The sequence below is a fragment of the Canis lupus genome, chromosome 37 (assembly GCF_011100685.1).
Source record: "Canis lupus familiaris isolate Mischka breed German Shepherd chromosome 37, alternate assembly UU_Cfam_GSD_1.0, whole genome shotgun sequence".
NCBI classification, from domain to species: Eukaryota; Metazoa; Chordata; class Mammalia; order Carnivora; family Canidae; genus Canis; species Canis lupus.
This window is the reverse complement of record NC_049258.1, coordinates 25,709,689-25,730,819: the sequence shown is the minus strand read 5'-3', so window position 1 is coordinate 25,730,819 and position 21,131 is coordinate 25,709,689. Positions and strand designations below refer to the sequence as shown.

General features: G+C 54.9%; 1 protein-coding gene across 2 annotated transcripts; it reads left to right on the top strand.

The window, feature by feature from the left end:
* The first annotated feature begins 1,172 nt into the window (after positions 1–1,172).
* On the top strand, positions 1,173–19,602 carry PTPRN (protein tyrosine phosphatase receptor type N). 2 transcript variants are annotated; one of them, XM_038585823.1, is made up of 23 exons: positions 1,173–1,412; positions 2,865–2,915; positions 3,134–3,247; positions 6,204–6,300; positions 7,392–7,653; positions 7,740–8,094; positions 8,533–8,664; positions 9,260–9,294; positions 10,004–10,278; positions 10,469–10,555; positions 10,900–10,979; positions 11,154–11,218; positions 11,569–11,787; positions 12,251–12,451; positions 12,552–12,699; positions 12,861–12,934; positions 13,215–13,292; positions 13,378–13,497; positions 14,823–14,989; positions 17,794–17,847; positions 18,474–18,538; positions 18,723–18,796; positions 19,003–19,602. In XM_038585823.1, the coding sequence occupies exons 1-23, from the start codon at positions 1,298–1,300 to the stop codon at positions 19,072–19,074; spliced, it is 2,940 nt and encodes a 979-aa protein (XP_038441751.1). In that variant the 5' UTR covers positions 1,173–1,297; the 3' UTR covers positions 19,075–19,602. The 2 variants fall into 2 exon arrangements, with proteins under 2 accessions (XP_038441751.1, XP_038441750.1); XM_038585822.1 differs by having other exon boundaries at positions 8,530–8,664.
* The last annotated feature ends 1,529 nt before the right edge of the window (positions 19,603–21,131 follow it).

Here is a 21,131-nt window from a genome sequence, read left to right as displayed (position 1 = left end):
ACAAAAATAACTGTTAAGTCTAGTTGATGAATACATGAGTATTTAGTATGCACCACTATCTTTTCTTGTATTTTGGAAAATTTTTAATGACGAACAAGAAAATAAAGTGATCAAATTTGAACTTTAGAAAGCTCACTTCTTAGCTTTCTGGGTGAAAGGAGTTAAAACAAAAGATTAGTTAGACAATTACAGTCTAACTAATTAGACTGTAATTACAATATTCATGATGAAAGAGCACAGTGGTTTAGATAAAGTAGTGGAGGAAAAGAGAAATAGACAGATGGGAGATATAATTTGCTGGTAGAAACCGTAAGATTGTTGATAGGCTTGAGGCAGGAGAGGTTAAAAGAGGAGTCAAGACTAATAACAAAAGCCAATATGTATCATGTGTTTAGCATATGCCAGGGCAGTCTTTGTTCTATGTGATCCACATGAGTTTAACTCGTGTAATCCCCCACAACCACCTTGTGAGGTAGGAATTATTAGCATATCTATTTTATTTTCTTTTTAGATTTTATTTATTTATTCATGAGAGACACAGAGAGAGAGGCAGAGACATAGATAGAGAGAGAAGCAGGCTCCCCTGACGGAGGCTGATGTGGGACTCCATCCCAGGACCCTGGGATTGCGACCTGGGCCAAGGCAGACGCTCAATCACTGAGCCACCCAGGTGTCCCAGCACATCTATTTTACAGATTAGGGATTTGGGTGCAGAGAAGTTAAGCAACTTCCCCAAAGTTATACTCCTAGTAGGTAGCATTGCTAGATTTGGAATCCAGGCACACACGCAGGACCATCCCTGCTGTTAAGGATGACACCAGTACCATTCATTGAGATGCGTAACAGTACCTCCTCTACTCACTTTTATGTTCATCCTAGGTCTATACTAACCGACTCCTATTTCCTGGCCTCTGCCCAGCTGCAGCCCTTTCCTCCAACCCTGGGACTGGGTGACAGAGGTGGCAGTCCTTGGCGAGAAATGTGTGTCCAAAGGGGGTGGGGCCAAGGGGGAATGCTACTGCAGCGCCTACTCTTCGGTGGAGGGAGAAGAGCTGCGGGCAGGCACCTCCGTAAGACAGAGCTCTTACGCCACGTGTGACGCAAATAAGCGTAAGAGCCGGGGGTGGAGATGTCGTCACCACCCGCCCAGGGTTGGCCGAGTTGCCGCGAGAGGGGCGTATAGACCCCGCCTCGCCGGTGGGTGGGGAGCGGCAGGCCCCGCCTCGGCCCCTGTGGCTGGCTCCGGCCGGCGTCGCTGCGGTTGTGGCAGGGGAGCGAGCGCGCCGAGCCCGGAAGGATGCGGCGCCCGCGGCGGCCTGGGGGTCCCGGGGGCTCCGGGGGGCTCCGGCTGCTCCTCTGCCTCCTGCTGCTGAGCAGCCGCCCGGGAGGCTGCAGCGCCATTAGTGCCCACGGTCAGGAGGAAACGTGGGGGGTGGGGTGGGGGGTGGAGGATGGGGCCGGGAGCGTAACTCGGTGGGGGGTGGGGAGAGGTGTCACGAAGGTAGGAACCTCGGGTGGAATAGGTGTCTGGAGTCGGGCAGGGGTAAGCGCTGGGAGACGGGGAAGACGAGAGGGCGTCTGGGAGGAAAGGGGCGTAGGCCTGGAGGTGGGGCTGGAATACGGGGGCGGGACCGAGGAGAAGCAGGCTCGGGGAAGGATTGCGGGTTTGGGAGGAGGAATGGGGGTGCTTATGGACGGAAGGATTTAGAGACGGGCTGCAAGACCACGGGCGAAGCAAGTGGCGCTGAGGCGCCAAAGAAGTGGTGATTGGCGCTGAGGGATGGGGGTGGGAGGTAGGGGTAGGAAGAGGGAGCCCCGGCGTTCGGGCAGGAGTTGGGGCCACTGAGCATGGGGTCCCAGCTCCCAGGAGAGGATCAGACCGAGGGAGGGGCCAGGGTTTCCCTCTAAGTCCCGAGAGGCAGATTGCTGCGACCTCATCTCCAATAAGAGGACGACGGCTAGAGGAGGCGGCAAAGGAGGGTGAAGAGAGAAGGGTCCTTTCCGGGCCCCCTCCCCACAGCCAGGCCGGTGCTGACTCACATCTGAGCGGACAGAGACAGTCAGCGCTGACTCACGGGCCGGGGGAGGGGGGTGGGGCGCGTGGGGGAAGGGGCGCAGCCTCCCCGTCTGACGCCCTCCTTCCCCACCTGGCTTGGAGACCAGTGCGGGGTACTTCCTGTGGCGCTGTGGATTGGTAGGGGGGTAAGTGAAGTCTAGAACGGCGGAGGGGTCAGGTCTCGTGGAGGCTCCCGACCCTAGTACCCTTCCCTCCCCGGTAACTGCTTCCGAGCTAGCTAGCCCTCGGCGGCGCCAGACTCGGAGCTTCAGCACCGCGGACAGCGCCAGCGGCTCGGGCCGCTGACCTAGGGACGGTGTGGGGAGCGCTGCTTTCCAGACACCCCACCCCTACCCCTTTCCTACACGAAGGGAAGGTGTGCCTGGGTTTCCATCTCGTTGGAGTCCCAGCCCATCATAGTGAGAATGCTTTTGGAGATTTGGGGAGGAAAGTCCCGTTTTCCTCAGAATTTGGCCAAAAATCCCCCCCATAGTAATTCTATGACAATAGAAGTATACGATCCTTCAGTACCCCCTGCGCTTGCAAGGCTTCTTCTCCCCATCACTCAGTTAAGCCAACTGAGGCTTTTAGGGAAAAGATCCAGACTCTCAGATCCTTAAAATCCAAAGCCAGATCCTGTGCTTCCTTCTCTTAAGAATTCTAGGCCTCCCTACTCTCCTCCCAGCTTAAAGCCTTTCTGAGAATGAAAGAATGGGCCTCATCTGTTTCCCCCTTTCCCAGCCTGTCCATTCTCTTACCCTTCTATGTGTGTGGGTGTCTTAGCCTCTGCTTGCTTTTCCCTCTACAGGCTGTCTGTTTGATCGCAGACTCTGCTCTCACCTTGAAGTCTGTATTCAGGGTGAGTGAGGACCAGGCATAGGATTTACAAGACAGGGGACACAACATGAAAGATGTGTGTGTGGGAGGCCTGGAAGGGGGGAAGGGGTGCTAGGCTTGTGAAGAAGGAATGGCTTGAAGGAACAGAGTTCTCTGAAGCCAATAGAGATGGAGAGAGTAATGCCCTTTTGCAACCTGGACTTTGAAAGCTCCTTGCTGACACCACTTTTGTGCTCTTAGATGGCTTATTTGGACAGTGCCAGGTGGGAGTGGGGCAGGCCCGGCCCCTTTTGCAAGTCACCTCCCCAGTTCTTCAGCGCTTACAAAGTGTGCTCCGACAACTCATGTCCCAAGGTGAGGTCTAGCTGCACTGAAGGAGAGACACTGGAATTTGGTTAGATAAGGGTGGGGAAGTGAGGGGCCACCTGACTTGAGAATTTCTCTTCATGAAACATTGTTATCACACCTACTTCTAGAGCCTCACCTTCCCAGACCTTGCTGGAGAAGGGGACAAGACAGGAGTCGGGGTGGAACCATAGAGATGGGCTATTCACACTTGGACTCTTGGAAGGAGTCTAGAGGCTTCCACAGAAGGAGCCACTGAAAGAAGCCAGTGTCCATCTCCTTAGGACCAGTCTATTCCCTGGAACTGTCTGAGTGCTCCACAATTATGAATTCTGGAGTCCTCAGCCAGAACAGCTCACTCATCAAAATCACTCACTCAACAACTATTTGTTGAGTATTTACTATGTGGCAAGCTTAATTCTCGGTGCTTGGGATGTATCAGGGAATAAAACAGACAATGATCTCTGTCTACTGGGACTTACATTTTGGGAGATAAGGGGAATACAATATACAAATTAGAAAATACATAGTATGTTATAAGGTGATAAATGCCATGGAAAAAAACAAATATCATAGCATGATAAAGGGGTCAGAAATGGTGGGGTAAGAAGCTTCAGTATCAAATTGAGTGGTCAAGATAGATCTTATTGAGACTATGAAATTTGAACAAAGACATCAAGGAAGTGGAGATGTATTCCAGGAGGTTATTGGGGGCAGTGTTTCAAGCTGATCAAAGAGCTAGAACAAAAGGCTTTACTAAAGCAGGAGCATGAGTTTGAAGAATACCATGGAGAACGCCTCTATGGTCTGGCTGTAAAGGAGGGATAGAGAGGGAAAGTGGAAGATGCAGATAGGTATTGGGAAATAGGGATGCAGATCATTGTAGGGACCTACAAGAGAATGTATGGATGGATGTTGTCTTTACTCTGAGTCAAAGAGGAACCCATGACAATGTTTTAAGCATAGGGATACATAATCTCACCTCTACTTTAATAAGATCAAGCTTGTTGCTGTTAAGAATAGATGGAAGGGAGTCAAGGGTAGAAGCTGGAGGTCATTAAAAGCTACCACAATAACTCATGTAAGAGATGAATGTGGCATGGATCAGGTGATTGCAGGGAGGTAGAAAGGAATAAGAGAATTCTATATATATTTTACAGGTAGTAAGCATGTTATCATGAAATATTGGAAAATGCTGTGAAAGAAAGGGAAGTGTCAAGAATGACAACAGGTTTTATTGCCTGAATAATTGATTAATGGAGATGTCATTAATTATACAGAAGGATCAATTTGGAGGAGGAGGTGTTCAGTTTTGAATATATTAAATTTAAGATGTTTATTCAAGTAAAGTGGAAGTTGAGAGTATGAGTTCGGTTTTGAAAAGAGATGGAGGATTCTGGAGTGGAGATATGAATTTGGAGTTCTTTGGCATATTAATGGCAAGTGAACTCATAAGGTAGGTGAGATAACCAAAGGATTTGGTGTATATGAAGAAGAAGCCTAGAGAATTATAATAATAAAAGGACCAGGACAAGGAGAAGAACCAACAAGGTAGACTGAGAAGAGGGAGACAATGAGGTAGGAGGAAAAACAAGAATGTTCAGTGTCCTAGAAGCCACGTGAAATGTACCACAGAGGAAGGAGTGATCAATAGTGTCAAATAATGATGGTAGGTGAAGTAAGATGAGATCAGAGAATTGGCCACTGGCTTTAGTTAGCTATGCAGAAGTTACTGGTGATTTTGATGAAAATAGTTTTGATAGAACAGGTGATTTTGATTGAAATAGTTTTGGTAGAATGAGTGGGAATAAAATCCTGAATAGAGGAGGGAAGGAGACGAAAAGAATTGGATACAGCTGGTAGATAGAGATAACACTTTCAAGGAGTCTTGCTGGAAAGAAAAGGAAAGAAATGGAGTGATCACTGGAGAGGAATGTGGGGTCATACAGTAACTTTATAAGATTAAAGGTATTCCATGTTTGAGTGATAAAGGGAATAATTCAGTAGAGAACAGAGGAAAATGATCATGTAGGAAATAGGAGGAAGTTGTGGAGAAGATATTCTTAAGTAGATAGCAAGGGATGAAATCCAGTGCTCAAGTGAAGCAATTGGCCTTAGATAGGATGAGTGATCTGATGTTCAGAGGCAAGGAGGCAGGTATGGATGCTAATCAATCTTAGAATGTGAATTAGAAGCAGTACAGACTATTAACTTAGGAGCAAGGAAGAAGGAATGGAGGTGGAGCGTGGGAGATTATGCCTTTAGAATAGGTAACTGACTTTGCCTGAGAACAGTTTCATGAAAGGAAAGAGTCAAACAGGAGATCTGCCTCAGCATAGGATGATTGATGCTGCTGCTGCTGCTGCTGGTGGTGGTGGTGAATGTTTAAAATGTGTGTAGCTTTAGAGTTTTCTAAGCACTTTCATTTCTCTGATTGCACTTGATCTTCACAATAGCTCCATGAAGGATGTATTATTCCCACTTTACAAAGATAAGTAAGATTCAGCATCAACAAAAAGAATAGGAATAATAATGAGGATAATAATAATAATTAATAATAAGAGCAGATGTTTAAAGTTCACTATGTGACAGGTACTGTTCTTACCAAGTTACATTGGGTTATTTTAATTATCACAATCTTAGGAAGTATAAACCCCTATTTTACAGATGAGAGAATTGAGGCTCAGACAGGTTTGGTAATTTGCCCAAAGTTGCACAATGAATAAATGGCAGAGGATTCAAACTTAGTCTCAGTGGAGGCAGTCTGACTTGAAAATCTGTACCTGAGAGTGGGAAGGATAGCTCAGATCACCCCCAGGTCCCTGGGCCACCTCCACTGCCCCTCTGCTCTGCCAAACTCAATATACTGCAGGGTAGGGAGTGCAGTTTTTGATTTCCACTGGTCCATGTTACTGGGCCCTCAGACTGTCCCGAGCCAACCTCACCCTATCCTATCCCCTGGCAGGATTGTCCTGGCACGATGACCTCACTCAGTATGTGATCTCCCAGGAGATGGAACGCATCCCCAGGCTTCGCCCCCCAGAGCCCCGTCCAAGGGACAGGTAGGCATCATTTCTCAACAGCTCTAGCATAGCAAGGCTGGTGGGTCTGGGTCCCATCCTGATGGACAGAGGGAAGGGGAAGGGAAGTGGCCTTCAAGGTGAGTAGCCTCAGGCACAGGTAAAAGAGGTTCAGGAGTGGTCATAACATATTCACATGCTCAGCATGACCTGAGATCACCCCTGGGGATCCAGCAAAACAGAAAAAAATGTAAAAACTTGGACATTTCATAATTTAAAAGAAGCATCAAGGGGATCCCTGGGTGGCTCAGTGGTTTAGCGCCTGCCTTCGGCCCAGGGTGTGATCCTGGAGTCCCGGGATCGAGTCCCACATCAGGCTCCCTGCATGGAGCCTGCTTCTCCCTCTGCCTGTGTCTCTGCTTCTCTCTCTATATATCTCTCATGAATAAGTAAATAAAATCTTAAAAAAAAAATAAAAGAAGCATCAATGGAGTCAGCATGGGACAAATGAGAATCTTGTCATACTGAAATTATTTAATGTTCCATTTCATTAGTATGTGGAAGTGTATGTGGAGAGACCATAGTCTTTCTGTGGTTAGGGCCTCCGAAGGCATTCTTCAGACCCTGCAAGCAGAGAGGAAAGCAAACGAGGGCCATGGGGCTCAAATGATGATTCCAAGATGAAAAAGGCAGAGTGGGGTGGGAGAGCAGAGTCGGGGGGCATAGTACTGAAGTTTGAACTGAATGCTTGAACGTACACTTGGAGAGCCAGGTGTGGGAATGTGAGTACAGGGGGAATGGGGCATACTGCAGCCACAGTTTGTCTGTAGAGGTGCCTGACTGCCTCCCCCTGCACCCATTCTTTCCTCCATCCCTCGTCTCACATTTCCCTGACCTCCTGGGTGTTTCAGGGACCTAGGTGTGCTTACCAGGGAGGCAATGCCCAGGCTTGGCCCTCTAGCCCTTCCCCATTCTCTTCTCTCTTCCCCTGAGGCTACCTCATTTCTTAAGAGGTTGGGCTTACCCTAAGCTTCTAAGCCTGCTGGTCCACCATCTCTGCCTCTTGTAGTTCTCTGGACACTCCTGCCCCACACAACCAACACATACACACAACGCTTTGCTTTCTTCCCCAGATCTGGCTTGGTGCCCAGAAGACCTGGTCCTGCTGGGGAGCTGCTTCTACAAGGCCTCCCTACTGGCTCCACCCCTGCTGCCCAGCACCGGCTTCCTCAACCTCCAGTGGGTGGGGGTGGAGCTGGGGTGGGCTCTCCACTGTCCCCCCTGCAGGCTGAGCTGCTGCACCCTCTCTTGGAGCATCTACTGCTACCCCCGCAGGCCCCCCACCCTGCTCTGAGTTATGAACCTGCCCTGCTGCAGCCCTACCTGTTCCATCAGGTGAGCTGTGAACACTGGCCCCAGCCCAATGTCTGTCCCCCAAGCCCTGATATCTGCTCTGACCTGGATCTCCGATTTCCCCACAGTTTGGCTCCCGCGATGGCTCCCGGGGCTCAGAGGGCTCCCCAGGGATGATCAGTGTTGGCCCCCTGCCCAAGGCCGAATCCTCCACCCTCTTCAGCAGAACTGCCTCCAAGGCCATGTTTGGGGCTCACTCTGACCATTCCTACGGGGACCCCCCAGGGCCTTCACCTGGTCAACTTTTCCAGGAGTCAGGGCTTCTCTACCTGGCCCAGGAGCTGCCAGTGCCCAACAGGGCCAGGGCACCGAGGCTGCCAGACCAAGGGGGCAGCAGACGGGCAAAGGACTCCTCAGAGGGCTATGAGGAGGAAGGGCTAGAAGGTCGCAGGGAGAAGCCTCCTTCTCCAGCAGAGCAGCCAGGTAACAGAGTTCTCAGCATCCTTCCGTGGGGGCTGCTTTCGGGGACTCCTCCCAAACTATCCATGCATTTGTTAATTTGTCTTTGAAGTCATTCCTACATTTAACTAATATCTACTGACAGCCTGATCTATGCCAGGCACTAGGTAGGCAGTGGGAATACAGGGTGGTGGGGCGGTGGAGGTGTTATAACTCTTCCTCAGCTGGAGAGTCACGATGTCCATAATGGGCCTGTAGTTTGGTCTTGGCCCTAAGAAGGCCTTTCCCCCAAAGTGTGGACAAGAGCTGGAAGGTGGAGGGCATCAGTGTCCTGGTGTTTGAGAAGAAGCTCTTAAGTATACTAGTGCCCTCCCACCCCCAAATGCATCCCACAAGTTCATCTTACCACCAGCACCTCCCCACCACCATCTCGCCATAAGCTCTGTGTCTGGCTCCCAGCAGACGTGACTCTGCAGAGACGGGCAGCTGTGCTGGCGGGCTATGGGGTGGAGCTGCGTCAGCTGACCCCTGAGCAGCTCTCCACCCTCTCAACCCTGCTGCAGCTGCTGCCCAAGGGCGCAGGACGAAATCTGGGTGAGTGTCCAGGGCGAGAGACCAGCAACTACCAGCTCCATGATGGCCTCTTGCCCCACCTGTCAAGACCACATGGAACAGCCTAGAGGGGAAGGGTCAGGGTCAGAGAAGGGAGTTCTTTTGAGACACAAGCACAGGGTCATTGCCTGGCAAGGGCAGGAAGCAAGGGAGTGGGGTGGTGAGCTGGAAAGACCTGGAAGGTGGTAGTAATGGAAAGAAGAGGCCAACAGGGGGATGGGCAGGGATCAGGAGGCACCAAGGAAGGTGGGTTGTTGATAACAGCCTCTGAGGAAGGAAGTGGCCAATACCAAGTGAAGCCAATAATTGATGGGTAGGGAGACTGAACAAAGAATAGTTTTGAGAGGTGTAGCCAATAACTCTGGAAGGAACTGATACAACAATTATAAGGTAGAAGCAAACAAGGATGAGGTCATGCTTAGGATGAGACCAAAAACAGGGCTAGGTCACTGACAGAGAGAAAAGAGGCCACAGAAGATACAACAGGCCCAGGGCCTCTGGCCCTTTCTCCTGCCTATGTTATGTAGACCTTCACCTTGGTCCTTTGCCCAGAATCTTGTTTATCCTGTCTCTACAGGAGGGGTTGTAAATGTTGGAGCTGACGTCAAGAAAGTGAGTTCGTGACACCTCCCTGCCCCGTGGTGCCCCTAGCAGCAAACCCCCCTTGTCAAAATCTAAACCTCAGCATTGGGACCCTGATCTGTATCCTCCAACCTTCCTCATTTGGGGTGGGGGGTGGGGAGCACCAGGGACCAGAGACTCCAAGCCGTGGCCTTAAGATCTCACCTCAAGTTGAGGGCAAATTGGGTCTAGAAGCTGGAATTTCCAATTTGCTGCTTTTTTCACTACAGTCATTTCAGACCCTACCCTGAGGATCCCTAGGTGAAGAGGGGAGTTGCAAGCATGCAGGCTCTGACCCCCTGTAGCCTGAAGAGCTCTCTTTCTCACATGTTCGACTTCTGAGATTTTGGAGCTAAACAGAAGTCTAAAAACCATTACCTGCCTGTTCATGTCTCCTAACACCACCGGCCCTCCCTCCAGAGGTTCTCCTCACTCCAGCTCCATCTTCTGGATCATTACTGACCATGTCACACTCATCCAGTCCTTTATTCATTCATTCATCCACCTAAATCACTTTTCTGGGTGACCTCTCTGGGCCCAGTGCTGCCCTGAGCCCGGGGGTGGGGGTGGGGGTGGGGGTGGAAAGAAACAAGTCCCAGGGTCCTCTTTAGGGACTTCAGAGTCCCTACAGTGTGGACCCCCATCCCTCCCATCCCCTATACTGTCCAGAGACCACACCTCTGTCCTCTCTTCTATGCAGACAATGGAGGAGCAGGTGCAGGGTGGAAACACGGCAGAGCCTCCACCCCCCACACCCTCCCTGCCTGGGTACCCCACTGCCAGCCCCACTGCCAGCAAAGCCCAGCAGGTGCCGAGCTCTGGATCCTCTGAGCCTCCCAAAACTGCTAGCCACCTTGCCACACCTGTCCTGCTGGAGAAGAAAAGTCCACTGGGCCAGAGCCAGCCCACACTGGTGAGGCAGCCCTCAGCTCAGTCATCAGCAGAGGAGTATGGCTACATTGTCACCGACCAGAAGTAAGGGCTTCAGCCCCCCAGGGTGGGGGGGTGTTGTGTGGGCTGGCCTCCCGGCAAGAAGCAGAGAGCAGAAATCCAGATGTAGAGTGGACGGGGGGTGGGCTCCTCTGCACCCTTGGAGATAGCTTGTTTCAAGAAAGTGGCCAATAGGATCCCTACTTTCTTTCCATTCCCTGCTCCCCACCTCCAGGCCCCTGAGTCTGGCCGCAGGAGTGAAGCTGCTGGAGATCCTAGCTGAGCATGTGCACGTGTCCTCGGGCAGCTTCATCAACATCAGGTGGGGCTGGTATCCAGCTGGGGAAGCAAGGATTTAGAAGGTAGCTCGGGGAGAGGTGGCTAGAGGGGCTCAGGGAAGGAAGGGAAGACAAAGTCTTGGGTAAGTGGCCCAGGTGGGGTCAGAGATGCTCCCAGCTGCATTGAAGGTACCCCCACCACACACACACACACACACACACACACACACACCCTCACCGGATGCTGGCCTCATCCAGCATTGCCCTCAAACATCCCTTTAAGGCATCTCTGATCAGCCTCAGCTTGGTCCTCTCCTGTGCAGAGGGCCCGAGCTCACCGTCTGGGGGCTGTGGTGGGTGAGGCGGTAACGCAGCTCCTGTTTGGCAGTGTGGTGGGACCGGCCCTCACCTTCCGCATCCGACACAATGAACAGAACCTGTCTTTGGCTGATGTGACCCAGCAAGCTGGTAAATACCGCCTGGTCCCAGCCCCAGCCCTAGTAGGACATACCCAGGCCTGTGGTTGATGCCTCCCCTTGAACTGTTCCCAACACCCGGGCTGTGCCTGCCACCTAGCAGAGCGGGACACGGGCTGGAGAGCACATGGAGCCGGAGACAGTCTGACCTATGTCTTCCCTGCAGGCCTGGTGAAGGCGGAACTGGAAGCACAGACAGGGCTGCAGATCTTGCAGACGGGAGTGGGACAGGTAGGAGCTAACTGAAGAATCAGCGGAAACCCCGGAGGGTGGACATTGCCCACAAGAGACGGGGGCAAACTTGGCAGGGAAACCGGAGCCGAAGCCTCCTGTACCTGGTTGCCCGCCCCGCCCCCGACCCGGGCTTTGCCAAAGCAGCCTCCCCCCCTTGCAGTTCTCTTTCTGGCCACCAGACGGCCCCAGTGGCTCCTCCCCCTCCTCCTTCCCCCTGCCCTTGCCTTCCCAGCTTTGCCCTAGAGATACCATAGCAGGGAGTGTGGCATGGGGGGACAGGGTTGAGGAACAGCCCCTCGGCTCCCCAGCCACTGACCCCCGCGGTGATGCTGGCCTTGTTCCCACAGAGGGAGGAGGCAGCTGCGGTTCTTCCCCGGCCAGCCCGCAGCACCTCTCCCATGCGCTCAGTGCTACTCACCCTGGTGGCCCTGGCAGGGGTGGCCGGGCTGCTGGTGGCTCTGGCAGTGGCTTTGTGTGTGCGGCAGCATGCACAGCAGCGAGACAAGGAGCGCCTGGCAGCACTAGGCCCTGAGGGGGCCCATGGTGACACTACCTTTGAGTACCAGGTGTGCAGCCCCAAAAGCTTGCTGATGAGATGTAATGGAAGGGGTGTGGGAGTCTGGGTGTCACATGGGGTGAGGGTGGGGTGTTGGACGGAGAGTGAGCACCCGTCCCTGGGAATACCCAGGCCAGGGCTACAGAAACCCAAGCAGAGGTGTATGGCGGGCGGGGGGGGGGGGGGGGGGGGGGGGAGGGGGGGGTATTTTGAATGGATGGGAATTGGGAGCAGGTGCTTCCTAAAGTTCTTCCCAGTGCAACAACTCTGGGATTCCACTCCAGTGTCTGAGGCTGTCATAGGCACCACCCAGATGGGACAGCCCTGAGAAGAATGAGGGCCAGACCCGAAGAGCCAACCCGGAGGAGACGGGTTTCATATGGAATCAATCAGGATGAGCCTAGAATGGAACCCAGGATGCTGCGAGAAAGGCTTCAGGGGGCCTGGGACCCTGCCTGATTTTTCTTCTGCAGGACCTGTGCCGCCAGCATATGGCCGCAAAGTCCCTGTTCAGCCGGGCAGAGGGTCCCCCAGAGCCTTCTCGGGTGAGCAGCGTGTCCTCTCAGTTTAGTGATGCGGCGCAGGCCAGCCCCAGCTCCCACAGCAGCACGCCGTCCTGGTGTGAGGAGCCCGCCCAGGCCAACATGGACATCTCCACGGGACACATGATTCTGGTCAGGACCCGGCCTGGGCCCGGAGCGGGTGAAGGGACAGGATGGTCGAAGAGGCAAGGCGGGTGGCGTGGGCCAGAGCCAGGCCGTGGTATCCCTGTAGGCCTACATGGAGGACCACCTGCGGAACCGGGACCGCTTGGCCAAGGAGTGGCAGGCCCTGTGCGCCTACCAGGCAGAGCCGAACACCTGTGCCACCGCCCAGGGGGAGGGCAACATCAAAAAGAACCGCCACCCGGACTTCCTGCCCTGTGAGTGAGTCCTGCTTTGCCCACCAGGCCCAGCCATCTCTCTGCTGGGAGCTCTGGAGGCCTTGGGGGAAGGGCTGGCTCCTGGCTCAGGCCAAGTGGCACAGGTTCCAGGGCCCCAGTAACTGGAGGGGCCTCTGAGGTAGGGTGTGGGGTCTGTGCAGATGATCACGCCCGCATCAAGCTGAAGGTGGAGAGCAGCCCTTCTCGGAGCGATTACATCAACGCCAGCCCCATTGTAAGTGGCCCTGGCTCCGGCCCCCTCCCCTGCCCCATTTTTATCCTGCCTGCATAAACTCCCATTTCAAAAAAACAAACAAACAAACAAAAAACTCCCATTTCCTTATGGTCACCATCTGCCCACCCTCTGCCCCAAGCCCTGGAATTATGGGGCCTGGTATCCTGGCAGGGAAATGGAGGTTTCTCAAGCCCTCCATGCCCTGGCCTGCTCCCTCCAACCACGCCTCTCCATAGTAGCGTTTCCCATTCAGGCTCATGGTGTGTCTTCCCTGCCCCAGATTGAGCACGACCCTCGGATGCCAGCCTACATAGCCACACAGGGCCCGCTGTCCCATACCATCGCAGACTTCTGGCAGGTGAGTTTCTGGAAGGAAGGCTTCTCCAGGGACCGGTGGTCTCTGAGAGCAGCTGGACAGATTAGAATGGAGTCTCTGTCCTTAGATGGTGTGGGAGAGTGGCTGCACTGTCATCGTCATGCTGACCCCACTGGTGGAGGACGGTGTCAAGCAGTGTGACCGCTACTGGCCAGATGAGGGGTCCTCCCTCTACCACGTATATGAGGTCAGCAAGACCCCACAGCCAGGGGACAGTGGAAATGGGGAAAGTGGACAGTGAACCATTCATGCTCGTATGGATGTACATGCATATACACATACGTATGTACACACGTGTATTATATATTTACGTGTGTGTGTGTGTCCAGTCCAGGGCCAGAGAGCATTTGTAGTGACCTGTGATGAAAGGTACAAAAATAAAACTATAAAACCACCAAAACTGAGGTAAGAAACTAAGAGCTGAGAGTATAGGAGACAGAGAGATAAGTAAAAGCAAAGACCAACATTGGGACCTACTTTAATCGAGCCTCACTTAGCTCTGAGTTCCCTGAAGACCAAAGCAAAGAAAGAAAGAACCAGGCATGCCTGGGTGGTTCAGCGGTTGAGCGTCTGCCTTTGGCTCAGGTCATGATCCTGGGGTCCTGGGATCAAGTCCCACATCGGGCTCCCTGCAGGGAGCCTGCTTCTCCCTTTGCCTGTGTCTCTGCCTCTCTCTCTGCGTCTCTCATGAATAAACAAATAAATATCTTAAAAAAAGCGAAAGAAAAGAAAGAACCATCAGTCACATGAAGAATAGAAACAAACATTTTCATTAGGAGAGACGATAGGCAGGGGGAACTGGGCAGAGGCAAAGCCCAGGGAAGAGGAACAGATTCCTGACACATGGAAGGCTTTACCCCTCCGTGAAACAAGAGCCACTGTAGAGCACAGCAGAAGCTTCTTGTCACCCGGTGAGCCTGGATAGGGTTTTTTTCATTATTAGGTGGGCACTCAGCAGCCTGTTTAAAAGATTTTATGTAATTATTCATGAGAGAAAGAGACACAGAGAGAGAGGGAGAGGGAGAGGCAGAGACACAGGCAGAGGGAGAAGCAGGTTCCCTGCGGGGAGTCTGATGCAGGGCCCCATCCTAGGACCCCCGGATCACGCCCTGAGCCCAAGGCAGATGCTCAACCAATGAGCCACCCAGGTGCCCTGAAGCTTTTTTTTTTTTTTTAATTGGTGTTGCTCATGGTTAAAGAAAACAAAACCAGAATTTCATCAAGGTTTATGGTGTGTGTCGCACAGACACTTTGCTAGACTCTGTGAGGAAGAGGAAGGAGGGACCCTGGCCCCCAGAAGCCCACAGTAGTTGTGGGGGGGGGGAGGCACCAGTTGTCCTGAGCCGCAGATAAGTGACACAGACAACGAGGGGCCTGGGGGACAGCAGGGGGCGGCCGGGTAGGCTCCCTGGAGGGGTGGCATGTGCACGGCCCGGAGGCTGGGAGGGCTGGAGAGGCCGTGCGGCGCTCGGGGCGCCCAGGTGAGCTCAGGCCCGGGCCGCTGCTCGGCAGGTGAACCTGGTGTCGGAGCACATCTGGTGCGAGGACTTCCTGGTGCGCAGCTTCTACCTGAAGAACGTGCAGACCCAGGAGACGCGCACGCTCACGCAGTTCCACTTCCTCAGCTGGCCGGCAGAGGGCACCCCCGCGTCCACGCGGCCGCTGCTGGACTTCCGCAGGTGAGGGCGGCGGGGAGGGCGCGCGCGGGCTGGGGTCCCCCCCCCCCGCCCCCCAGCTCCTCCCCGGGCCCTGGTCCTGTGAGGCGGGCCCTCCTCCGGCCTGACCCCAGCCTCCGCCTCTGACCCCGGCCCCCGCCCCCCCTCCCCCCACCCCAGCCCGGACTGATGCTCAGGCTGGCCGCGCGCCCCGCCCCGCCCCGCCCCGGCCCGCTCCCCGCTCCCCGCTCCCCGCTCCCGTCCTGCCCTCGCTCTGCTCTTCTGCCGGCCGTGCCCCCCCACCCCGTTTTCTCGCCCTGCCAACCCCTGCGTCTGGCTCCGCCGTGCCCCCCCCCCCCCCCAGGAAGGGCTCACCTTAGTGCAAGCTCCCTCCACCGCCCCCGCCTTCTGTCCCTCCACCTGGTCCCGGCTCCCGTGTCTCCTGGGCGTCGCCTCCTGCGCTGCTCTTTGCGATCTCCAGCACATTCTGTGTGTCTGCTGTGCCCCGGCCCCTCCCTCCCTCCTGCCCACCTCGCCGTTTCTTTGCCTCTGTTCCCTCTCCCCACCCCCCCCACCCCCGTCTGTCTTTCCTTCCTTTCCCTCTGTGCCCGCCCCTGCCTCTCCCCTCATCTCCGTCTCTCACTGTCTGAGTCTGTCCCCCTTTCAGCCCCCCTGCACCCCTCCCATGTTCCACACCGTCTCCCCTCCTTGTCCACCTCCTGGCCCCCTCTGCCTCTGTCCGTCCGTCTCCCCACTCTGTCCACCGCCTCCCCTCCTCTCTCTCTCTCCCTCTCACGGCTGCCAGTGTCATTTTTGTGATCTGCAGCTAGTGTTCTCTCTCCAGTTGCATAGTCACAAAAGTGATCATTGGCAGGCGTGGCCGCTGCATGGACAGGACAACCCAATCAGGACATGTGGGCCCAGGGGCCCCCTGAAGGCTGCTGGGAGGGCTGGAGGCGGGGGAGGAATCGAGGAGACAAAAACACTATCAAAGGTAGTGGAAGGATCTCGGGATTCCTGGGGACTCGGTGGAGCCGGTGGGGGCTGGTGGGGGTCGGGACAGGAAGCTAACTAGGGGACTTGCCCTGTTCTGACAGCAGAACCCCCACCAGGCCAGTCCTCCAGCATCCCCAGCCTCCCCATCACCCGCACTGCAGCCTCCTCCTGCTTCTCTGCCTCTTGCCAGGCTGGCCTGGGGTCTCCAGGTGCTGGGCAGAGAGCAGAAGAGCAGAGCTGGGGTGGGGAGCTCGGGATAGTTCCTTTCTCTCTCTCTCTCTCTCAAGTTTATTTATTTAAGTAATCTCTACCGTCAATGTGGGGCTCAAACTCAAGACCCTGGGATCACATGCTCTTCCGACTGAGCCAGCCAGGCAAGTCGGAAGCTGGGGATAGTTTCTGAGGCTTCTCAAAAGCAATGCCAGGGGTAATAGAGCTATTTCCTGTTTTCCACATTTAAAAAATGCTTATAGAATTAGTGCATGGGCCGTTTTTAAGACCACAAGGGGGGCTAAAAGGTTACACTTCTTTGCTTTAGGTCATAATTATGTAAACTCAGTTGGCATTGGACACCCAGAACAAATTAGTTGCTGCTTAATAAATATGGTTTGCTGAAGGTCTACCAGAAGGAAGGCAAAATAATCTCTAAGTGCTAAGAGTGACCCTGAACAGGTTCCTTGATCTCCCTCTGTTTCCTTACCTGTGAAACAAGGATGATGACCCATACTTGAGGGGGTCGTTACGAGAGTCGATGGGAAAAATTCTGTAAAATCTAGTTTAAGTGCCTGGCACACAGCAAAGCCTCAATGAATTCTAGATGCAATTCATCGTCTTTATTATTAAACGATTGGGAGCTACTGCGGAGACTTCTGTTCGGCCCCAGCTCTCTAACACATGAGCCAACTTGCTTGACAACCACGTGGACTCCTTTAAAACCATTCAGAGTCACCTGGCCCTTGAAAATCTGGGGGAATCGAACTGGAAGACCATTAAATTCCAAGCTTCCCCTGAAATAATCAAATAATCCCGAAGGTGGTCCTCCCCTAGTCCGGGCCCACTGCAGGTGACTCTCAGAGCAGGAAAGTCATAAGGGACAAGGGCAGGTTAGACTGGGCCCACTGAGGAAGGGAGAAATCCCCTGCTCCCTGCTGAGAGGACAGAAGTCAGGGTAGCAGTAAAGAGTTTGAGGTCCAAGTGGACCCCAAGTCGAAATATGACCCAACCACAGAGCCCCTGTGCTGAGACGAGGGAGACAGCCTCATAACATTCTGGGCTGAGAGGTTGTCCTCCCCTGGCCAGAACTTTGTGCCAAGGGGTACCCGTAGTCCTCTGTAGCAAGGAATACAAGGGACCTGGGTGGGGAGGGGAATAGCCTGGGCAGCTCTAAGGGAGAACAGAGGAACAGAGCAGGAATGTGACAAGATTGACACCCTGGAAGTCACCAGAAAGCCTATTCTCCTTGGACTTCCAGCAGAGGTGGCTATTGATATTGTCTATTATCATTGATAGCACTGCCATTTATTGAGCACCTACTGTATGTCAAACCGAAGAAGGTCACTATTATTATCACCCTCATTTTACAGGCAAGAAAACTGAGGCCTTAAGAGGCCAAGTCAGGTATTAAAGGTGCAGAGCTTGGGCCCCCAGCTCTTTAAGTGACAAGGCAAGCCCAGCGCCACCCACGCCATCTCTGGTTCTTTGCCCCCTGCCCTGCCTCATTGCTCCTGCCCTCTTCCCTCCTCTGCCCTGGGCACTCGGGGAGCAAAGGAAGAAGGAGAGGCCCACAGGTGTGTGCTGGTGCCCCCCACCCTCACACCCGCTTCTTGTTGCAGGAAAGTGAACAAGTGCTACCGGGGCCGCTCCTGCCCCATCATTGTGCACTGCAGGTGCGTGTGGAGGGGCTGTGGGCAGGGGTGCGGATGAAAGGGGACAGGACAGCCCGGGCCGGGGCCCTGAGGTGGGGCATTCCCGGTCCCCACCCCCTCTCTGGTCCTCCCCCCGAGTACATCTCCCGTGCATGCTGCCCGCCTGTGCCCTTGATGCTGGCCGACTGCAGCCCACGGGCCAAGTTCAACATCCCGTCTGGTTTCTTTAATGACCCGGGAGCTAAGAATGCTGTTCACATTTTTAAATGGCTGAAGGAAAAGAAAAAAAAGAAGAATGTGCCACAGACACTAACATGCAGCCCACAAAGTGGAGAATATTTACCCTCTGGCCATTTACACCAAACGTTTGCTGAACAAAAGCCTGGCCAGAGGCTGGAAAGGGCCCTTCCCATCCCCTCCAGGGCTTCCACCTTAGGACCCAGCCAGGGCTTTCCTTTTCGGTTGGCCCATTACCCAAGTGACACCCCCAAGGGTCACAGGCTTCCCACTCAAGGCCCAATTTCTGGGGCCCAGGGGATAGGACTGCGGCCCCCTCAGCCCACTCACGCTCTCCCAGCCTAGCCTCCCCGTCTCCTCTGCCCTTCCCCCTTTCTGCTGGGTGAGCCTGTCCTCATCTCCCGTTTCAGTGACGGTGCAGGGAGGACTGGCACTTACATCCTCATTGACATGGTACTGAACCGCATGGCAAAAGGTGAGGACCTTCCCCGCAGCGCCCGCAGCCCAGCCCGATTAGACCACTCGCACCCAGGCCCGCATCACATCCCCAGGCTTTGCCCAGTCCTCCCAGCCTCCCACCCCAGGGCGCTCCAGGCTTCCTGGGTCCTCTCCTCTCCCGGCCACCCCCTGAGCAGCCCTGTGCCCTCTCCAACCTCCAGGCGTAAAGGAGATTGACATCGCTGCCACCCTGGAGCATGTCCGTGACCAGCGGCCCGGCCTTGTCCGCTCTAAGGTGACTGTTCCTCCCTGCCCCGCCCCTAGCCGCCAGCCCTCCCCGGGGAAGCCAGCAACAGCCTGCCTCCCCCACCTGCCCCCCTTCCCCAAGAGGACACCCCCCCCTCGCCCGAGTGACCTCCCCAGCTCCCCCTCCCAAAAGCTGCCCTGGGGCAGGAGCAGAAGTCAGCCCTCTCGTGACCGTCCTCCCACTGCCCTTCCCAGGACCAGTTCGAATTTGCTTTGACCGCTGTGGCGGAGGAGGTGAACGCCATCCTCAAGGCCCTGCCCCAGTGAGAGCCCTGGGGCCCCCCGGTGGGCAGACCAGCCTCTGCCCCCTCTTTGCCTGTGTGAGCACCCGTCCATGTGCCCACTCCTCGGTCCCCAACCCCACCACCTTGGTCCCTCTTGGGCACGGCCAGTCGTCTGCAAGAAGTGTAAGGAAAGGGGAGTGGGAAGGGATAGACCTACCCAGCCTCTTGCCCGTCGGAGCCCCCGCAAGTGCCACGGGGAGCTGGCAGCCAGCCAGGAGCAGAGGACCGTCGTGGGCAGTCATTCTCCCCGGAGCCTTCTCCTGCCTGAGTTCCCTGGCTCCCGCCCCCTGTTCTTCTGAGCCCTTCCTGCTTGCCCAGCCCCTGCTGCCTGCTGCCCAGCCTCTGTGGCCCCCACTCTGCCCCCACCCTCCCTGCCTCCCTCGGGCCTCCTCCCCTGCCCTCCCGCCACGTGCCACTCCACTCTCACCCTCTGACACAAGAGAACATTTCTAGAAAGATCTACTTTTGTATCAATGTGAATAAAGTTAGTGTGTCGTGTGTGCAGCTACAACCCGGACTCCTCCACTTTTGCATCGTCTCTGCTTCCAGACCCATCTCCAGTGTCAGCGAGGGGCCGGCCCTGCTGCCCTCCTGGGGAGATGCAGGCGGTGACAGTGCGCCAGGCTGCAGAGGCTGGCCCTCCTCGGCTGGAGTGGTAGCCCGTGGTGAGGCAGTTGGCGCTCCCTGCTGGCTTCCCCTGAGGCCCGCGCTCTCAAGGGGCTCACGCACACGGCTTCACGATGCTGCCCGTCACTAGCTCCAAAGACCTCTCTTCCGAGGTAACACGAATTGTATACAGTGGAGTTTGGATTCGAACCAGGCACGCTTCATCTCTCTACTGCCCCCCTCTCAGTTCTTGACCAGTTGCTTCGTGCCCTTCAGCCTCAGGCTAATGGACCTCATGCAGGCGAGGTGCCTGGCACCCCTCAAGCAAAACTAGCTGGACTCCAACAGCAGCTTGTAGACCAGGCCTGTGAGACATCACAACAGGCATCCATCCACCTGGGGGCAGGGGGCGCTTTCTCCCCCTCCCCCAATTCCCCCCAGAGGGGCCCTCACCTGCATGTCAGGAGGCTTCCCTGGACAAAAATGGTGGATGTAGAAACAAGGCAAAAAGAGCCTTGGGCCTGGAGCTGCCTGGGACTACTTAACCTTGCCAAGGCTGTGCCCTCACATGAAAAATGGGGAGGTACCATCTGCCCTGCACAGGGAGCAAAGGGACCTGTGAGCAGATCACAGGCCCCCCTACACCTCACATGTGTTCTGCTGAGGCTCAGCGCCAGGTGTTTGACATCACAAAGCCTAAAAGTGGGCAAAAGAGTCATTTTACAAACTGCCAGCAGGGTCTTTCAAGGTAGAGGCTTGAAATGCCTTTCAGGGCAGGCTGCTTCCTTGCTTTGAGAAAAATACAATACAAGCCCTCTGGCTGTTGAAGAGGAAGCCATGCGCTTCTCCTGGAATGGCAGAGTGTCGCTGGGGAGCCACAGGGCTCTGCTTGATGATGGAAAGTTGCCTGTCGGGGCTCAGCGGCTGTCTCCGAAGGTGTCTGCAGAGAAGGGGGGGGGGGTCCCCTGGCATTTTCCTCCCCAGGTACTGGTGAGTTTGGGGCCTGCACTCTGGGCAGGGTGGACTTGGACCACTGCACGTGGGAAAGGCAGGCCTCGGAGACAGGCCGCCGGCCTTGGGAGGGGCTCATTTATGGGCTTGAGGAGTTTTTACAAGTTCTCACCATGCATTCCCTACTTCCAGGAATTCCCATGCTTGTAGTCGAGGCATAACTTCATCTGGTCTGGTCCTAGCTGTGTGACAGAGTAGTGAACGGTGGGTCCCTGCTAAGGGGAACAACTGCTGCCTGGGGAAAGCCACCATGGGGCCACAAGACATGTGTGTGGGCAGAACTGGAGCATTTCTCCGGATTCAACGATGTACTTGGGAGGGCAGCCTGGTCAAAGGGGGAACTTCTGCTGTCATCTGGAAAGGCTTGTGACCGCCAGGTGTTTGGGCAATGGGGGGTGGATGCTGCCCACTGGTCCCGTAGGG

What these genes read in the sequence shown, in the direction of transcription:
- PTPRN (XM_038585822.1), top strand. Translation starts at nt 1,298, where the DNA reads ATGCGGCGCCCGCGGCGGCCTGGGGGTCCCGGGGGCTCCGGGGGGCTC. An exon ending in TTCTCCAGCAGAGCAGCCAG is followed by an intron (nt 8,095 to 8,529) that starts GTAACAGAGTTC and finishes TCTGGCTCCCAG; the next exon opens with CAGACGTGACTCTGCAGAGA. An exon ending in GGCAGCTTCATCAACATCAG is followed by an intron (nt 10,556 to 10,899) that starts GTGGGGCTGGTA and finishes CCTGTTTGGCAG; the next exon opens with TGTGGTGGGACCGGCCCTCA.